Source organism: Strix aluco, chromosome 4 (assembly GCF_031877795.1).
Source record: "Strix aluco isolate bStrAlu1 chromosome 4, bStrAlu1.hap1, whole genome shotgun sequence".
Taxonomy (NCBI): Eukaryota; Metazoa; Chordata; class Aves; order Strigiformes; family Strigidae; genus Strix; species Strix aluco.
In genome coordinates, this window is record NC_133934.1 from 29,586,015 (window position 1) to 29,602,382 (window position 16,368).

Consider the following 16,368-nt stretch of genomic DNA (forward strand, 5'->3'; position numbering starts at 1 on the left):
GACAGTTATATTTGCTTTATTCTAAAAGACTACTGTAAAATACTTACAGCTTGGTTCCTTTTAACTGAAGCAATGCAGATCAGACATGTCATAGCCCCTGACTGAAAAGCTTCATTCATGTACTGTCTTGTACGTTCCAGTTCACTTGCATCTCCATCTTTAATGTACAAAGATTTTAAAGCAATCAGTAATGTTTGATCTGCTATTCTGTACATGTTGAGACTAATGTAAAAGTAGACGTATTTTTTCTCTGAACAGAGGCCAGTCATATATTATTACAAAACCACATTATTAGAAGTACCTAGGACAGTTTCAAAACCATACCATTGATTCTGCATAAAAACACAAGTAGTACTGCCAGCATGCATTGCTGGGAACAAATATTTTTAATACAAGACATCAGAATAAAGTGTTTTCCCCCCAATTATGGAAAAATTCTAATACACAGCCAATAATACAGCATTGTTTAAGCTTTCATACCAAAATAAAAGTCAATGAAAAAAGTTTACCAGTTTGACTGGTGTAAATGGTAAATGTTTTGGCCAAAATCTTTCCTTGTTTTACTTCAGCATCTTCATCATCATCTTCAGATGAGGAGCTAAATTGGTCTTCAACTAGCTTTTTTGCTGCAGCCTGATTAGCCTTCTTAATTTCATCAAATTTCTTCTGTGAAGATAATTCTATTAAGAGAACAGATTAATGATAATTAATACCATGATAATCATAACACCATATTCAGTTCTACACAGTTACAACTGTCTTTTTCTTTAAAGAGCTTGCCGACTTTATGTTTCTAAGAGCAGTAGGTTGCTACATTTTCAGTATCACACAAGAAGAGATAAACTGTATTTTCCTCTTTCTGTGGAGGACTTCAGGGTGTTGGTTGACGAGAAGCTCAACATGACCCAGCAATGTGCACTTGCAGCTCAGAAAGCCAACAGCATCCTGGGCTGCATCAAAAGGAGTCTGGCCAGCAGGTCGAATGAGGCGATTCTCCCCTCTACTCTGCTCTTGTGAGACTCCAACCTGAAGACCCCACAGTTCAGCTCTGGAGCCCCCAGCATAAGAAAGACACGGACCTGATCAAGCCACAAAGATGATCAGAGGGCTGGTGACAGGACAAGAGGTAGCGTGCTCAAACTGAAAGAACGTAGGTTTAGATTAGATATAAGGAAGAAATTCTTCACTGTGAGGGTGGTGAGACACTGGAACAGGTTGCCCAGAGAAGCTGTGGCTGCCCCCTCCCTGGAAGTGTTCAAGGCCAGGTTGGACGGGGCTTTGAGCAACCTGGTCTAGTGGAAGGTGTCCCTGCCCATGGCAGGGGGGTTGGAACTAGATGATCTTTAAGGTCCCTTCCAACCCAAACTATTCTATGATTCTTTACTGTGCATTATCTGTAAAATCCACAGAAAGAATTATTGTCAATTACTGCTGACAAATCCAACCAAACATACTAGATAGACGCATCCATGATGCTGCTTTATGAAAAGGATACTTAAAAAAAACCCCCATACACACATCCCACACAAACACAATTTTCATAGCATGAAGAAGAAAAAAAAACAAAAAACAAGCCAGTCAATGCTTGATAAGAACAATTATTATAATTTGCTGATACCCTACAGGTACCTCTTCCAGGATTCGGTATTTTTTAAATTATTACTTTTATTGATCTCCCTCCATCCAACAAGTTTTTATTGCAATAGTGGGTTCATGCTATTTCACAGCTGGCAACATTAAAAGTGACAGGGTATTTTAATATAAGCTTTTTTTAAAGTTATTGAATATGAAATAGAGGAAGAGTCTCACATGGAGAAAAAAATTACATAACTTAACAGAGCTCATAATAAACCAAAGTGTCTTTAAGATAATATACCACAGAGATATAAGGGTCTTCAGCAGATCACAAGTCTTAAGTACCTCCTAGTTTTCCGTATGAGACTGTTGCACCCAATACATTTACTGTGGTTTGGTCAAGTTTAGTTTTAGAGCTTTCCATAAGAAATTACGCTGTCACTTAAAAGCGCATTTGGCACTTCTGTACCTGCAAAGCATTTCAAGTGTATTAACGCACACTCACAGCAATCCCGTGCACTGGGAAGCCCGCACCCTTCCCAGACCGGGGCAATGTGGCACACCGGCCAGAGTACCTAACGGCTGTCCCTAGCGGGCAGCACTCTCCTGAATATTTCCAACCGCACTGAAAAACAGCTGCTTCATCCATTATTTCATACTTCTCTGCTCTAAGGGCACTGATTGCGCCCCCTGGGGAGAGCACAGCCCCCGAGCCCCCAGCCACCGCCGGGGCCCCTGCGTTTCCCCCCAGGATGTACCTGGAGGCAGGAGACGACGAAACACCGGCTCGCTACTGCCCAGCAGCGAGGTAGCGGCGCCGGGGCCCGCCGGCCACACGAACGCCCCCAGCCCACCTTCCTTCCTCCCCCACGGCGCCGGGGAGAGCCCCGACCTGGGCGTCTGTAGGGGCTCCCCAAGGCCCAGCTGGGCTCCGGGCCACAGCCGGCTCCCCCGCCCGGGACCCCGCAGCCCCCGGCCGGGCCGAGGAAAGGGGGGGGGACGGACACATGACACTCACCGCCGGTCCCCTCGCCGCTGGTCCCCGCGGCCGCAACGCAGGCACCGCCGCGGGCCCTCGGGGCCGGGGGCCGGGCAGCCGCCCCAGCGCGGGCGGCGAGCCCATCCCCAGGCCTGGCGCGGCCCCGGCCCCGGCCGCCCTGCCGCCAGGGCGCCTCCATTCCTCCCCCGCCAGGGAGCGAACGGAGGCGGAGGGAGGCCGACCCTTCCTCGCACCCCCGGCTGAAGCCGCCCCGAGGCGAGCTGTCCCTCCCGGCCCGGCCCCTCCGCCCGGAAGCGGCGGTGGAGGCGGCAGGACACCGGCGAGCTGCCGCCGCAGCACGACTACAGCCCCCAGCGCCCCCCACGCGGACGGGGCGGGAAGCGGCGGCGGGGCTGGGGGACTCCAACACCCGGCGTGCACCGCGGCGCTACGCGGCGGCCCGGCCGCGGCTCCAAGGCCGTGTGAGGGGAGGGGCGCGGGAAGCTGCTCCGCGCGCGGTAATCAGGGAAATACTTGTTAATACCCAGGCTGGAGTGTCTTTATTACTTAATGCTTGAAGTTCTTTTTGCCTGCCGCTCTGGCCGCAGAAGCAATTGCCTCTCGTGTCAATCGCAGAATCATTTCGCTTGGAAACGACCTTTAAGATCATCAAGTCCATCTGTTAACCCAGCACCACTAAGTCCACCAGTAAACCACGTCCCTAAGCGCCACATCCACACATCTTTTAAACACCTCCGGGGATAGTGACTCCACCACTTCCCTGGGCAGACTGTTCCATTACTTGACAACCCTTTCAGTGAAGAAATTTTCCCTAATACCCCATCTAAACCTCCCTTGGCACAACTTGAGGCTGTTTCCTCCTATCGCTTGTTGGGAGAAGAGACTAACCCCCGGCTCACTTAGAACCTCCTTTCAGGTAGTTGTAGAGAGCGATAAGGTCTCCCCTGAGCCTCCTTTCCTCCAGAGTAAATTTCTGGCAGCTGTTTCTGCCGTGTGTGGCTCTTGTGTGGTGTTTTCTTCACAGCTCCTCTTCAGAGTATGAGTTGGCCACAAAGTGTGTTTAGAAACTTTACTGAAGGATATCCAGAAGGTTTTACTGCACAGAAATACATATTGAGGAATGTGTGTGCCTCCTGAAAAGTTGTGACAAATAAGTGCAAGTTGAAATAGTTTTAATTTTATTGACATTTCCTTATAGCACTTTTGTCTTGCACCATTTAGTGTTTTTTTTTCAGCAAATACATGCTTATAAAAGTTAAATAATACAAGATTTCCAATCACAAAGAGTCTGAAAATAGTAAGTAAACTACTGTAGGTCATTTCTGGTTTATTTTGAAGTGTTTTAAATCAAAGAATTTTTATTCTCAAGAAGGAGGCAGCTAGTGATTACAACTTGTGTCATAGACTGAAGGATCAATAAAAGAAAAAATGTGAACAGTAGATCTTTGCCTTTATTAATTAAAGCTCATTACACTATCACACATTTCTCTAATACAAAGTCTTAAACTCTTCAACAAAGGAGAAAGGTGCTTCCTAAGTGCCTAGTAAAATATGATGCAGCCCTATAGTATGCTGCTGCCACACAGATCGCAAATTATATTCAAAACCTGAATAGAAAGAATGCTGATTGCAAAGTCCAACATTCACAATCTAGTTAAATGCCACAATAACACTTATTCTTGTGTGCACAGATAGAGTCTTTAATGAAATGATGACATACTCTTTCCCCTCACCAGCACATTATGCCAGTTGTCATTCAAAGCACAGGATGAACAGTGAATGAACAGCCATTTCATATTTACATTTATCCTTGTTGTTCCATATATATCCTATACATTAATTACTCCATAACATTTAATCTTTGCAGTGAAATCAGGAGTCATTTATAGATTTTCTAGCATTCTGGAGACCTGTCAACATTACAAAAAACAACCAGAAATGAATGCACTTTACAAACGATCCAATTTATAATATCTCCATCTTATTAAGGAGAAAATTAAAGTATAGAGATATTATCAAGTGGTAGTAACATTTACACATGTATTTTTGGCAGTCCAATTGCCCTAAAACCAGAATTACCCATTCTGTCCTTGCAGTCCTTTTCTTCACTCCCTGTCACCAAACTTTTCCAATGTTAAAGTGGCTATGGTCAAAGTGTACTGAAAATACCCAGCTGAAAATACCCAGCCGAGACCACAACTAATAAAATCAATTTCTGCCACTGGAAAAAGACATAAATTAGGAAAAAAAATCCAAGATAATGCTTCTTAAAGCAGTTGAAAATGTATCTGACATATGAAACACTAGATTTTACTATCTTAGTAGTAGTTATGAATAGAAGAAAGAAATACCCTATCAATGAAAAAATTAACCTATTTAGTCATTGTATTCTTTCCCCAACAGCAGCTACAGAAGATGCTGTAGGGAAAGTTTGGCCTCTGTCGTGTCTGCCCCTTGCACTCTGCCAGCATCCACAACTGTTACATTAGGGACGTTAAAATTTTTAAGCACAGATCTTAAAAACTTGATAGTACATGTTGAGCAGCCATATGATTCCATGGAGCAGAACAGTCTTCGGTGTTATGTATTTGTTATTACTGTGGAAAGAACAGCTAGATTTTGAACCATCCATATTTGTCATACCAATGCTTGCAAAAAGTTGTATTTTCTCCCGTCTCTATTCCAGCCTTTGCATGTAAGATCCCGAAAAAAGGACCTTCTAAAACTGCCCACTTACATTTCAAGAAATCAGCCAAGGTGGACCCAATGAAGTGATAATATTTTCCAAATCTTACAGCCTTCAATACTCGCATCTGCATTGTAGATATACCTAATTATTTACATAATATTGCCTACTTAATTAATCTTATGTTAATCAATAGATATTAAAATGTGTTTGTTTATACACAAATTTAATATCTTCATGCCTATATTGATTTCAAATAATATGTTACCAAACCTTTCCTTCTTTCCATAAGTAGACATGAAGAAATTATTTTAAAATAGTCAGCAAAACTTTCAATATTTGCCAGTATATGACTGTATATAGATTGAATGCATTTGCTGTAGAGCAGTGTTACATAAAGAGTACATAACGCATTAGCAGATAATACCACGTTTGTGCGAGAGCAAGGTGTTATCTTCCATCCTCATTCTCAATTCTTCTTTTTCTTCCCCAAACCTGCCAAATATGTGCTGCATGTAGGAAATTAGTCACACTGCCTCAACAAATAATTTTTCATGTTTAATAGTCAGGTCCTACAAAGATTAGAAATGAATGTATTCAGCCCCATGCAGGATTTGACCCTAAGTCTTATTGGCAACCTCCAGTGTTTTACTCTGCAGGTTTATCTGTGGCTGCCTCTGCTGCTTCTAATTCTGCGAATTCTTGCTCTATAACTGGCTTCAATATTTTCTCGATTTGTGTAAGTCTTTTTTTCAGTTTCTGTTGTGCAGCTTCATACTCAGCCAACAACCTGGCAAACTTTGTTTGTAATCTGTCCATCGCTCCTTCCATGTAGCTGACCTTCTCCTCCAGATCTTTAGGATCACTTCCTAAATTTGCAATTTCAATGTCCAGCAACCCATCTTTCATTAGGATTTGCTTGCCTTTTTCTTCCAGCATAGCCTTTGCATCTGGATACTCTGTTAAAGCCTCCATGAGATCATCTTTAGACAGACAAAACAAGTCAGAGTATCCAATACTTTTAATATTGGCTGTTCTTCGATTGCCAGCTTTGCTACCTTTGATATTAAGAATGCTGATTTCTCCAAAATAGCTGCCATCACTTAGGACCACAAATTGGGTAATTCCATCATCAGCGACTACTGCCAGCTTGCCTTCTTTGATAATGTACATCTCTCGTCCAATATCTCCTTTTCTGCAAATATAATCTCCAGGACTGTATACTTGCGGCTGGAGTTTCAAAACCAGTTCAACCAACAGACCAGCTTCACAGTCTGCAAAAATCCGAACTTTTTTTAGTGTTTCCAGGTGAACATTGATTGCAATCTCTGCTCGTAGTTTATCTGGCAGATACTTCAAGACTTCCCTTTCATCCACAGCCTTTTTGTTTGTCCACAGGTAGTCAAACCACTTTATAACTCTTTTTTCCATGTCTTTACTCACATTCCGAAAGTGCATATACTGCTTGATAGCATCAATCCTTGCTTGAAACTCTGCCCTGGCAGCATTCATGTTGGAGATCATAGAGCCCACGTTACCAACAATGGTAGCGAAAATCAATACTCCAACCAAGAAGTCAATGACCACGAAGAAATACTCAGAATCTTTTACAGGAGGGGGTGTTTCACCGATAGTAGTCAGAGTCAGTGTTGACCAGTAGAGACTGTAGACATACTTTCTAATCAGACGGGCAAATTCAGGATCGGAGGTGCTGGGGTAGACCCATGTGTCAGCCCCAAATCCAATGGCTTTCGAGATCGAGTAGTACACACAGGCGTTCCAGTGAATAATAATCACAATGTACATGACAAGATTAGAGATCCTGAAGATATTTGGGTAGTTTGTCCTTGTTTCTGTTCGCTGAAAGAATTCAAACATCCGAGCTACTCTGAATAGTCTGTTTAATCTTAATTCTGGGTAATTCAGTCCTAACTCAAAGTATAAGAGATCAGTTGGTATGATTGACAGAAAATCTAATTTGAATTGAAGAGATGCCTTGTATTTATCTCGAAGCTTTTGTTCTTCTTTCACTAGAAGACCTTGCTCCAGGTAACCTAAAATCAAATTGTAAATAGTAAAAAATGTTATGACTTCGGGTGTGTTGTGTTTAGTGTCAATGCAAATCTACTTTAAAAAATACTTCGGGTGCAAATTCCAGATGGTACATAACTTCTCTTACTTTTTAATAATCAGTTTCTTATTTCCAAATATTCAACTTAGTGCTATATGGTTCAGCTTGAGCTAAACGACACAGCTTTGAAAATTAAACATTTCTAGCTCTGATTCTTTCCCTCTACTTTTCCACTATGGTGAACATCTGGAAAAAACCCCTAAACCCCGCAAAAACTCCACAGGCTGTAGGAAGGGTGGTTAATGAGGGAAAGAATTTGAACATGGGCATTTCAGTTCCATATCAAGTGCATTTACTCAATAGCTCTGGATGTAGGATAAGATTTTAAAAGAAACAGTTGCAGCTGAAGTTAATTAGATGTCTTGCTTGCTCAATGGTCTTAAAAATCAAGCAAATACTTGAATCTCCTTAAATAAAAAATCCAGATTTAGGTGCTAATTTTTCAGAAACCGTGATCCTCACTTGGCCACATTGCATGTTTATTTAGTCTTGTTGAGTCAGCTGCAAGCAGAACAGCTTGTATCTCTTGCCTCATGCCTAGCTTACTTCAGGCTTTATGTATCCTTTGAGTAATACATCAGAGTTTCTCCTGTTTTTACAGGTCACAGACTGCAGTCTTTCAGAGATCTAGCTCAATGTCTTTTTCACTATTGCACCTCATTAATGGTACCCAGATAATTATTCTGAGTATTTTAAACCACCTGACACAAATATATGAAGAGGAATAATTAATCATTGAGTATACTTACCTGTTCTTGTCCGCACAAACATGTCAGCAATATAGATGGCGTCAGAAACATAATCAATAATAAACCATATCTCTAAGTAGTCGTGCTGGAGCTCCTCAAAACAGGCTCTGAATAGGCAAAGACAAAAGTAAATTACCATGAAATGAAAATTAAATACTTGCATGAAATCAGAGATGAATAAAATTATTTTTTATCTATTTAGGGATATTATGATTTGCTAGAAGTTTTATGTAGTCATTAAAGAAGTACATCACCTAGCAATAATCATGGTCCAGTTGTACATGACAGGCATTGTGATGCAAAACAACCAGTTGTAATACATATTTCCTGCTGGATCAATAATGAAAATTTCTTTCTTCTTCCTAAGTGATAGGCAGGGAAAAAAAAAGGAGATATAATTAGAGACTTAAAATACACATAACAATTTTTGAGGAATGAAGCATTCCAGAAATTGTTATGGTAAAATAAATGTTCTTTATTAAAGTTAAGCTTCCTTGCGTGAATGCACGGAGTACACAAAGCTGCTTGTTAGGTGTGACTTGGGATGCAGACTTTAGAATCTAAATTTTGCTGAGCAAAATCAGCTTGGCAGTCCCACTTCAGTTTATAGTGGCACATGCAATTTCAACCTTTTTAAATTAATTTGTTTCCTACCCAATTAACTGATAATTGATTTGATCATCTTTCAAAAAATAAAATTATGTGACTACTGTTTAAATAAGTGAGATAAATCATGCCTTTCTCAATGGAAAGAAATCTAGCTCTGAGAAAGATGAAACATTGGCAGAGTTTACATAAAGAAACCAAAGAACGTGAAATCATACAACATGAGTTCCTACTGCACTATTTTAAGTTTCTCTTCCTTGGCCAGAAAATTATGAATTTACCAAGCAAAAGGCAAAGCAAGAACTTTTAGATCATAGAAGAGTTTACTTGCTTGTAGGTGCCATTATATGTGAAAGACATTGCTTTATGCTGGCACATCTTTTGCTGCAGGGTGTTATCCAAAAAATATCGGATAGTCAGAATCCAAAGGAGATTTTTCTTGATTATTTTTTCAGATCAATTCCATGCATGCATATTTCTGTTGTCCACATATGAAGTTAAATCAAAACAGCTCTAGGGAGAACAACAGCAGTCTGTACACTCATTCACTAGAGTATAACCATCTTGTTTACAGGATGTCCATGAATAGATTCAGTTTAACATCAAAAACAATTTTATTAGACATAGCAGACCTAAATGACCTAATGAAAAATACTTACTCTTCTTTATTTTCTTTATTTTCTTTATTTTCTTTATTTTCTTTATTTTCTTTATTTTCTTTATTTTCATTCTTCTTGGAATTATCTTTATTTTTGTTTTTCTCCTTTTTTTCCTTGTTCTTTTGTGTTTCTCCATCCTTTTTTTTTTCTGACTTGCTAAGAAATAGATTTATATTTTCAGTTGTTGCAGACTAAGTCACAACATATTTGGAAAGAAATTAAATGTCTTAGAAATAGTAGTGTTATTACTCTTTGTCTTACCTCTTCTTTTCTTTTTTCTTTTTCTTCTCTCTAAGGAAAAGAAAAATATGATAGGCTCATGGAATGCATATAGCCCTGGCTTCCACATTTATTTATTAGAATCATCTGAATTCAGTAAGGATAGCGTTATACTTAAGTGTTTGGCATTCAAATACTGTTTTGCTTATTGTATTCACATAGAACTACTTTTATTTTAAATTAATGGATATAATACCAATAACTGGAGTATTGAGAATGATCATCATAATTGATGTGCATACATAAAATATACGTGGAGTCTCTTTTGGGATTACTTGAATAACATAACTTTACAAAAAAGTTATTAGTTATATATCATTCTTCTTCATTGCTGCTTAAACCACCAATATTGCAGTACTCTCATTTTATGAAATAGCAAAGATACTTACTCATCTTTATTACTATTGTTGTTAATATTGTAGTGTGCAAGTGCACCGGGTAGATACCGTTGCCTGGGGAACAGCAAAACAACACAGTTACATGATACAAATACAAAAAACCATTTAATCTAAGTTGTCACGGACTGTTTCTCACTATTTTAGTCATGGGCTAGGTTATCTAAGGAAATTGAAAGAGCACATATTTTAATCTCCTAAATATTTACAATAATAAATATATCACAATCTTAAAAACTTAACTTATTAATAGAGGGTGAAGAAAATTAGATGATGGCAAATCTGTGTTTAGTCAATCCTATACAAATTATCAAAGAAAAAAACTAAACAGACTAAATAGTCTGTTTAGTACAAGTGTACAAAACAGTAAATTTGACATACCTGTTTTCCCCTGTGTCCATTGGTCCAGGGTCCTCACTGGTGTCTTGCACCACCACGCTGGGAACAATTGTATGGGAGTGATGGGTCTCAATCACTCCTACCTTCATGGTTAAGTTTGTCTCTACCTTGGGTAATTGAGGAAGACTGATTAAAAAAGAATCAAGTAATTTCACAGCTAGCAGAAGTAACAAGCAATTTTTTTTTCTAAAGATGAATCCTCTATATCCTTGCTTCCCCCAAAACCAACAACAATATTTTCAGTTCCCTCTCTCGCATGACATTCCCACCAGACAAGAAGGGGCACTGTGGGTGCTTCAGTGTGCTGAATGACCAGGCAACTGCTGCTAAAGAGAATGTTCAACATGTCTTTGTCTTAGAGGAAGCATTAATTTAGATCTTTCTCCTCAGCCTAATCACATACTTTGAAAATATTTAGACAATTGTGTTTGAAACATCTACCACTGTTTCATTTGGTTTTGAACCAAAGGCTCAAAACTTAGTGTATCAAGATGGGTAAACAGATTAATGAACAGGTAGCATCCTGAAAACCAGACTAGGAAGCATCCACTGGTCGTATGTCCAAAGAAATCTCAGTATGTCTGTATACCTCAGTATGTCTGATACCTTTGCTCTGTTGAGAGCAAAGAGTATGTTCTGTAACTAGGAAGTTAAGACTGATGTAGTAGAAGCTCCTTACTCATATAGCAGGTAGTATATAAACATCTAAATAGAAATGTTAGTGGCTGTTCATGTTTGTTTTGTTCATCTCAATATTAAAAAATTGAAAATGTTGTAGAGTACATAACTAATATAGCGCATTCTAGCAAAGTCTTTCCATCACTGGAGTAATTAACTTCTGCTCTCCCTTTTTACCACTATTCTTACAAATTTGTCAGTTATATCTTGGCATCAGTGAGACTGCCAACACCTTGGGCATGAATTGTGTCTACATAGGTGATCTGCTCTTGACAGGGCCATTTAGATAGGATTATAAAACACATGCAATCCTCTGCAGTAACAATATCCCTGCGCATGTGAAATCAGAGTATAGAGATGTCTGTAAACCACAAACTGACAAATGAGTGGCTGTACCACTGACAAGTGAAGTCAAATGCCATAGAATGAATTTGTCTTAAAGAAAGCACTTCCATTCTGTAGTTTAGCACACTGCAAAAGAGAAGCAGGATGATACAGCTGCCACATTACTGCCAGACTTACCTGACTTTCCTTATTAGTCAATGAAACTAAAAATATTCCTATACAGGAAAGAGGAGAGGAAACCCGTGTTTCCAGCAGTCATCAGACATGAATGACACATGGTGCAAAAAATAATACAGCAATATACAACATTCTACAAAACAGAAAGATAAAGATTGAAGATTAAGATATGTTCTTCCATAAATAGTCCTAAATGTAGTCCAACATTGCTGGTCAGTCTTTAAATGATTAAGAGCAAAGATCAGGTTTAAGATACTGCATAAAAAGATTCTAAATTTCTAAGAAATAGTAAACATTAGGTTAGATTCACCAGGAGCCTAAAAGCTGTAACGGGGTTTCCACTGACTTACTCCAAGGATAAATTCTGTTTGAAAGTCTGGAGATTGAAAGGATGCCAGATTGAATTAAGCAGCTTTATGTCTGCTTACAGGTGCCCTGAAAGCTCTGGTAATGCTGACACACAAAATTCCATCCTGATTTAATCTATATCCTCCACAGAGCCACACTGGAGTCCACAGAGCTCACAAATAATGGTGCAAAATAAAGCTGTGTCCAACCATTTCCAATCACTCAGCACCAGACAAACGCAAATGCATTCATCTCAAGGGAAATCATTCCTCCAACAGAGTGGGCTCCAAACCAGTCAGTTCACACTAGGAGTCCCAGTACCAGCATTTCTACATAAGCAATCATTTTTCATGTTTATCTTTGCTCTATGAGTCTTCTTTAGTTTCAAGAGAGAAGAAAAATTAAAAAAAATCTTTGACTTTGTGCTATCCAGACATACTGATTTGCAAATGTACTAGAGGTTCAAGATGATGAGAAGTGTGGTAAAACAGGACATGTCCAAAAATCTACACCCATCCAGAGTATGTAGCCTGGAGGTTGGGGAAAAATCTGTATCCTCTACATTCCCCTGTTCTTCAGGTAAAGAGGATTTTCTGTGTATTTTTACAAATCAGCAGATTCCTCTGGCTCTGTTAGTGTCTATTGTAAGTGGAAGCCCTGTGGGGTGCTTTGTGTTCTGCTGAAGGAGCCGTGGCAGCCATGTGTAGGACTTGCTGGGAAGGAGGAGCAGCCATTTGGGGCAGGACTGGAGATTTCATCTTACTGAGGCACTGGAAGCACTAACTGGCGTACAAATAGTCTGAAAATACTAAATCTGAATGTCGGGCTCAGGTGACTGCTGCACCACGTTGTTTCCCTTGTCAATGGATCAGGATATGTAGCACAAGAATATCTTCAAATTCCACTAGTCTCAAAGCAAATTGTGGGGAGTTCTGAAATTCTTGAGTCTAAGAGACAGAAATGCTAATGCAGCATGTGCCCAGTGCAAGTTGAACAGACACAGTAATTGCTCCTGGTTTGGGGACTGTGGTTACCTTGTTACAGCATTTGTGTGACAAAACCCCAACGTTGGGAACGGTAGAAAATGTCCTGTTAAACTCAGTGGGTCCAGAACTCATCTTAATGTAATTTTTAAGAGTATTACAGAAGTTCTTCAAACAATGTTTCAAATGGTTTTTACTTAATTGTACCACTACCATGTTTCCTATTCTGTAGTCAAACATAAACTGATACATTGTCACAAATTGTTACACTGCTTTTATTTTAATAGTCCAATGTTCATTTTCACATTATCATATTTGGGTAGTAAGTTTGAAAGGTAATATAGATAAATGCTTGCTTTAGCTATATTTTAGATTTTTACCATATTGTTTTTACTGGATAATCACAAATAGTTTGCTTTTACTATCTTGGATTTTTAAATGTGACTACTATTATAAACAACTGAGTTTTCAAACATTATGACTTAAAAACTTATTATATTAATTGCTATATATCAAAATCTTTAGGACTGCAAGAAAATGAAGGCAGTATTATCCTTTTACAGGATTGTAGTGAACGGAAGATCAGCTTCCATCTCTTCTGATCTTTTATTTTACCTATTTCTCACTTTCTTACCGGCCCACCATATTCACTTCTCTAGTTATTATTTTCAGAGAGAAAATGCTTCAAGTAAGTAAAGATCAATTTTTTTCTTTACAAAAAGCATCAAAATAATCTTAATTAACATTAAAATCTGCAGTGTGTTACAGCAAAATCTCTTTTCTAAGATGCAAAAAGAGTCCTTAGCAGTTCTGCAATAAGCAGTTTCATCAGTGTGCATGCTTACCTTGAGAATGTAATCTCCTGCTTCTAATAGTGATTTCAGTCCTTTACATCAGCGACGTTTCCTTACTACATAAGCAGATCCACCATGAAAAGCTAAATATAATCAACATTTCATAAATAAATCCCTTATTGATCAATTTCTCAACCAACCAGTCCCATGTGCAGTTCTCTGAATTATTCCCAGGGAAGGACATGGATATTAGAGGAGGATTTCCTTGACCTAGTGGTGGATTTTGAGATTTAGAGAGAGATGAAAGTGACAGTGGCAGTCACTATTATCCCTCACCTGAGCAGAAGCTTACTAGCCCTATGAACACGCACAAGAAGAGACAAATATTGCAGCATACTCTGTCTTGAAACTAAAAAACAAATTATTGTAAATGACTATATATTCAGTATTGTGTGCTGGCTCATTTTCTTAATATTTACTGTAGTAACAGGTCTTTACTAGCATAGATAAAACACCATAAATGGATATTTCCTTTTTATTTTAATGTTTATCATATTGCTGAACAATAGGAAATACCATTTTAAACTACTGAAAGTTCTTAACTAATCTAGCATTCCTATTTTGATGCTTAAAAAAGCCCATGAATTGTGAATATATATTTAATGGAAAATGCTGTGATAATGAAGTTCTAAGACACTGAACTAATCTTCAAGTTTGGTATGGATTATGACTTTGCAAAATGGTTTGTAAAGTAGCTGCAGTCCTCCTTCATTAGGAAGGTGCAAGGGTTCACCTGCAGTGGTCACACAATCAAGCAAGCCCCAAGAGCATCATAGTGTACTTTGAAAGAGAAAATGTTGAGGTGTTTGCAAACTCAGCTTTCTCATTTCACTGCGGGGTTCCACAAAAATAAGGCAAATTACGTTCTCAGGAGCTTGAGTGATTGATTAAGGCATTGCTGAGCATGAAATCCAGTGCAGAAAATCTTTTAAGCAGCAAAACCAGTGCATGCTCAAATTTGAAATGGTATCTTTGTCACAACTGATCCATAGCTAAAATTACTGAATTACTTTTTAACTTTGCTTTACAACAAGCAGAATCCTGGAAAGCAGTCCAGCCCCTGGGACCCCAGGATTAAGACACATTTCTTTCCTTAACCAAGAGCAGGAGGAAGCAGTGCCACTGGCATTCATATGAACCAACTTAAATCTTGCAGCCCAGCCCAGGTGACTGAGTGGACATTCGTAAGTGGATTGACACGTTGTAGATTTAATCACAAACCCAAAATGATGCTCAGTATCACAGGTCAGGCTCCTGACCAGAGAAACAAATTAGAAACACCTGCTGCTATGACTTTCCAACCCTGAAGACAGTCAGTCCAGTTTCTAGGAAAGAGAATACAGATTTGAAATTTAAAGAATAAAAAATATTTTAAGCAAACCAGTAATGGGCAACAAGGAAATGCATAACATTATGCCCAGTGAAAGTCAGATATACAAATCTACAGTAAGGTATCCAACATAACAAATGGATGAAGAAGTGAATAATCTTCTAAATTCTGGTATACGTTTCACTGCTGTTTTCAAAGGGCTGAAATAAAAACAGATATGAAAGGAATCTCAGAAGGTCACTGCAGTCAGGATCAGTTTTACCTCTGTCATTCTCATGGGTTTTTTGCCTGGTTTGCAATCTGAAAGATCTCAATGTTCAATGCTGAGCAGTGATTTTGTGAATATGTGATGGCACTGAGTGTTTGGGACATATGCCTTGTTGCATGTCACATGAACATCAAACTAATTGTGAACTCCTGCATTTGGTGCATACCTTTGTCCAAAAGTTTTAGATGACCAACCAAACTAGGCAATTCTATGTTTGTCTCTCGAGCCACTATGAACTACATAGAAGATACACCTTTTTACTCTGGTGGAAAACAGTCAGTTTGCTTTTAAAATAAGCAGCCCTGTAAAGCAACTTATTTTTTCTTATCTGTTTTACCATGGAGCTTTTCAAAGAAGCTCTCAAATAAAGGAAGATGAGTCCTACTGGGCCAGACCAGTTCCTTGTGTGACAGTGGCCAGGTCCTCATTTACCTGCAAAAAAGTTTGCAGGACAAGTTCTGGGTGAGCTCAACACAGTGGTCTCAATTTTGCCCTCCTTTAAAAGCCAATTACTTCATTGACAATTACATTAGATTAGCGTCAATATTTTTTCATGGATGTTTTTCCTGTTATTCTGTATTCCAGTGAAGTAACCTTGACTGATGGGAGAATGACCGCACTAATGGATTATTGTTTTAATAGGCCAACTTTAATCTATTTTTGTATCTTACTTTGTCATCATCTGTAATTCTTCTCAATCCTATTAAAGCTACCTCTAGTTTCAGACACCCATAACCAAAACACTAGATACATTATACATATGTATTTATTCATAAATAAGCAGGTTTTAATGGCGCAACATTGCCTTTCAGCTTACTGTGTTGTAGCTGTCTACACAGATGGATGTTTGGATTGGGATGACAATTTTGGCAGGCTTATTTTCTGCAAATACTGTTCTGTCTTTTT

The 16,368-nt window shown here is 39.0% G+C and overlaps 2 protein-coding genes across 10 annotated transcripts in view; both read right to left on the bottom strand.

Moving 5' to 3' along the window:
* The window catches only part of NFXL1 (nuclear transcription factor, X-box binding like 1), a 51,810-nt gene extending 48,939 nt beyond the window's left edge, over positions 1-2,871 (bottom strand). For all 3 annotated transcript variants that reach the window (XR_012623068.1, XM_074822472.1, XM_074822473.1), the window contains exons 1-3: positions 2,594-2,871; positions 510-680; positions 48-157 (exon numbers count right to left, since the gene is read on the bottom strand). Coding sequence is in view for 2 of the 3 variants with exons in the window: in XM_074822472.1 (XP_074678573.1) it covers positions 48-157; positions 510-680; positions 2,594-2,753 (441 nt within the window). In the remaining variant the exon portion in view is untranslated. The remainder of the gene's footprint in view (positions 1-47; positions 158-509; positions 681-2,593) is intronic.
* A 1,137-nt stretch (positions 2,872-4,008) lies between these two features.
* Positions 4,009-14,057, bottom strand: CNGA1 (cyclic nucleotide gated channel subunit alpha 1). 7 transcript variants are annotated; one of them, XM_074822479.1, is made up of 9 exons: positions 13,856-14,043; positions 11,680-11,812; positions 10,462-10,582; positions 10,075-10,137; positions 9,668-9,697; positions 9,407-9,562; positions 8,396-8,503; positions 8,142-8,248; positions 4,009-7,315 (listed from the first exon to the last, which is right to left on the bottom strand). In XM_074822479.1, the coding sequence occupies exons 3-9, from the start codon at positions 10,566-10,568 to the stop codon at positions 5,910-5,912; spliced, it is 1,977 nt and encodes a 658-aa protein (XP_074678580.1). In that variant the 5' UTR covers positions 10,569-10,582; positions 11,680-11,812; positions 13,856-14,043; the 3' UTR covers positions 4,009-5,909. The 7 variants fall into 7 exon arrangements, with proteins under 7 accessions (XP_074678580.1, XP_074678577.1, XP_074678579.1 ...); XM_074822476.1 differs by having other exon boundaries at positions 10,462-10,586; XM_074822478.1 differs by lacking the exon at positions 13,856-14,043 and adding an exon at positions 11,990-12,004 and having other exon boundaries at positions 10,462-10,586.
* Positions 14,058-16,368: the final 2,311 nt, after the last annotated feature.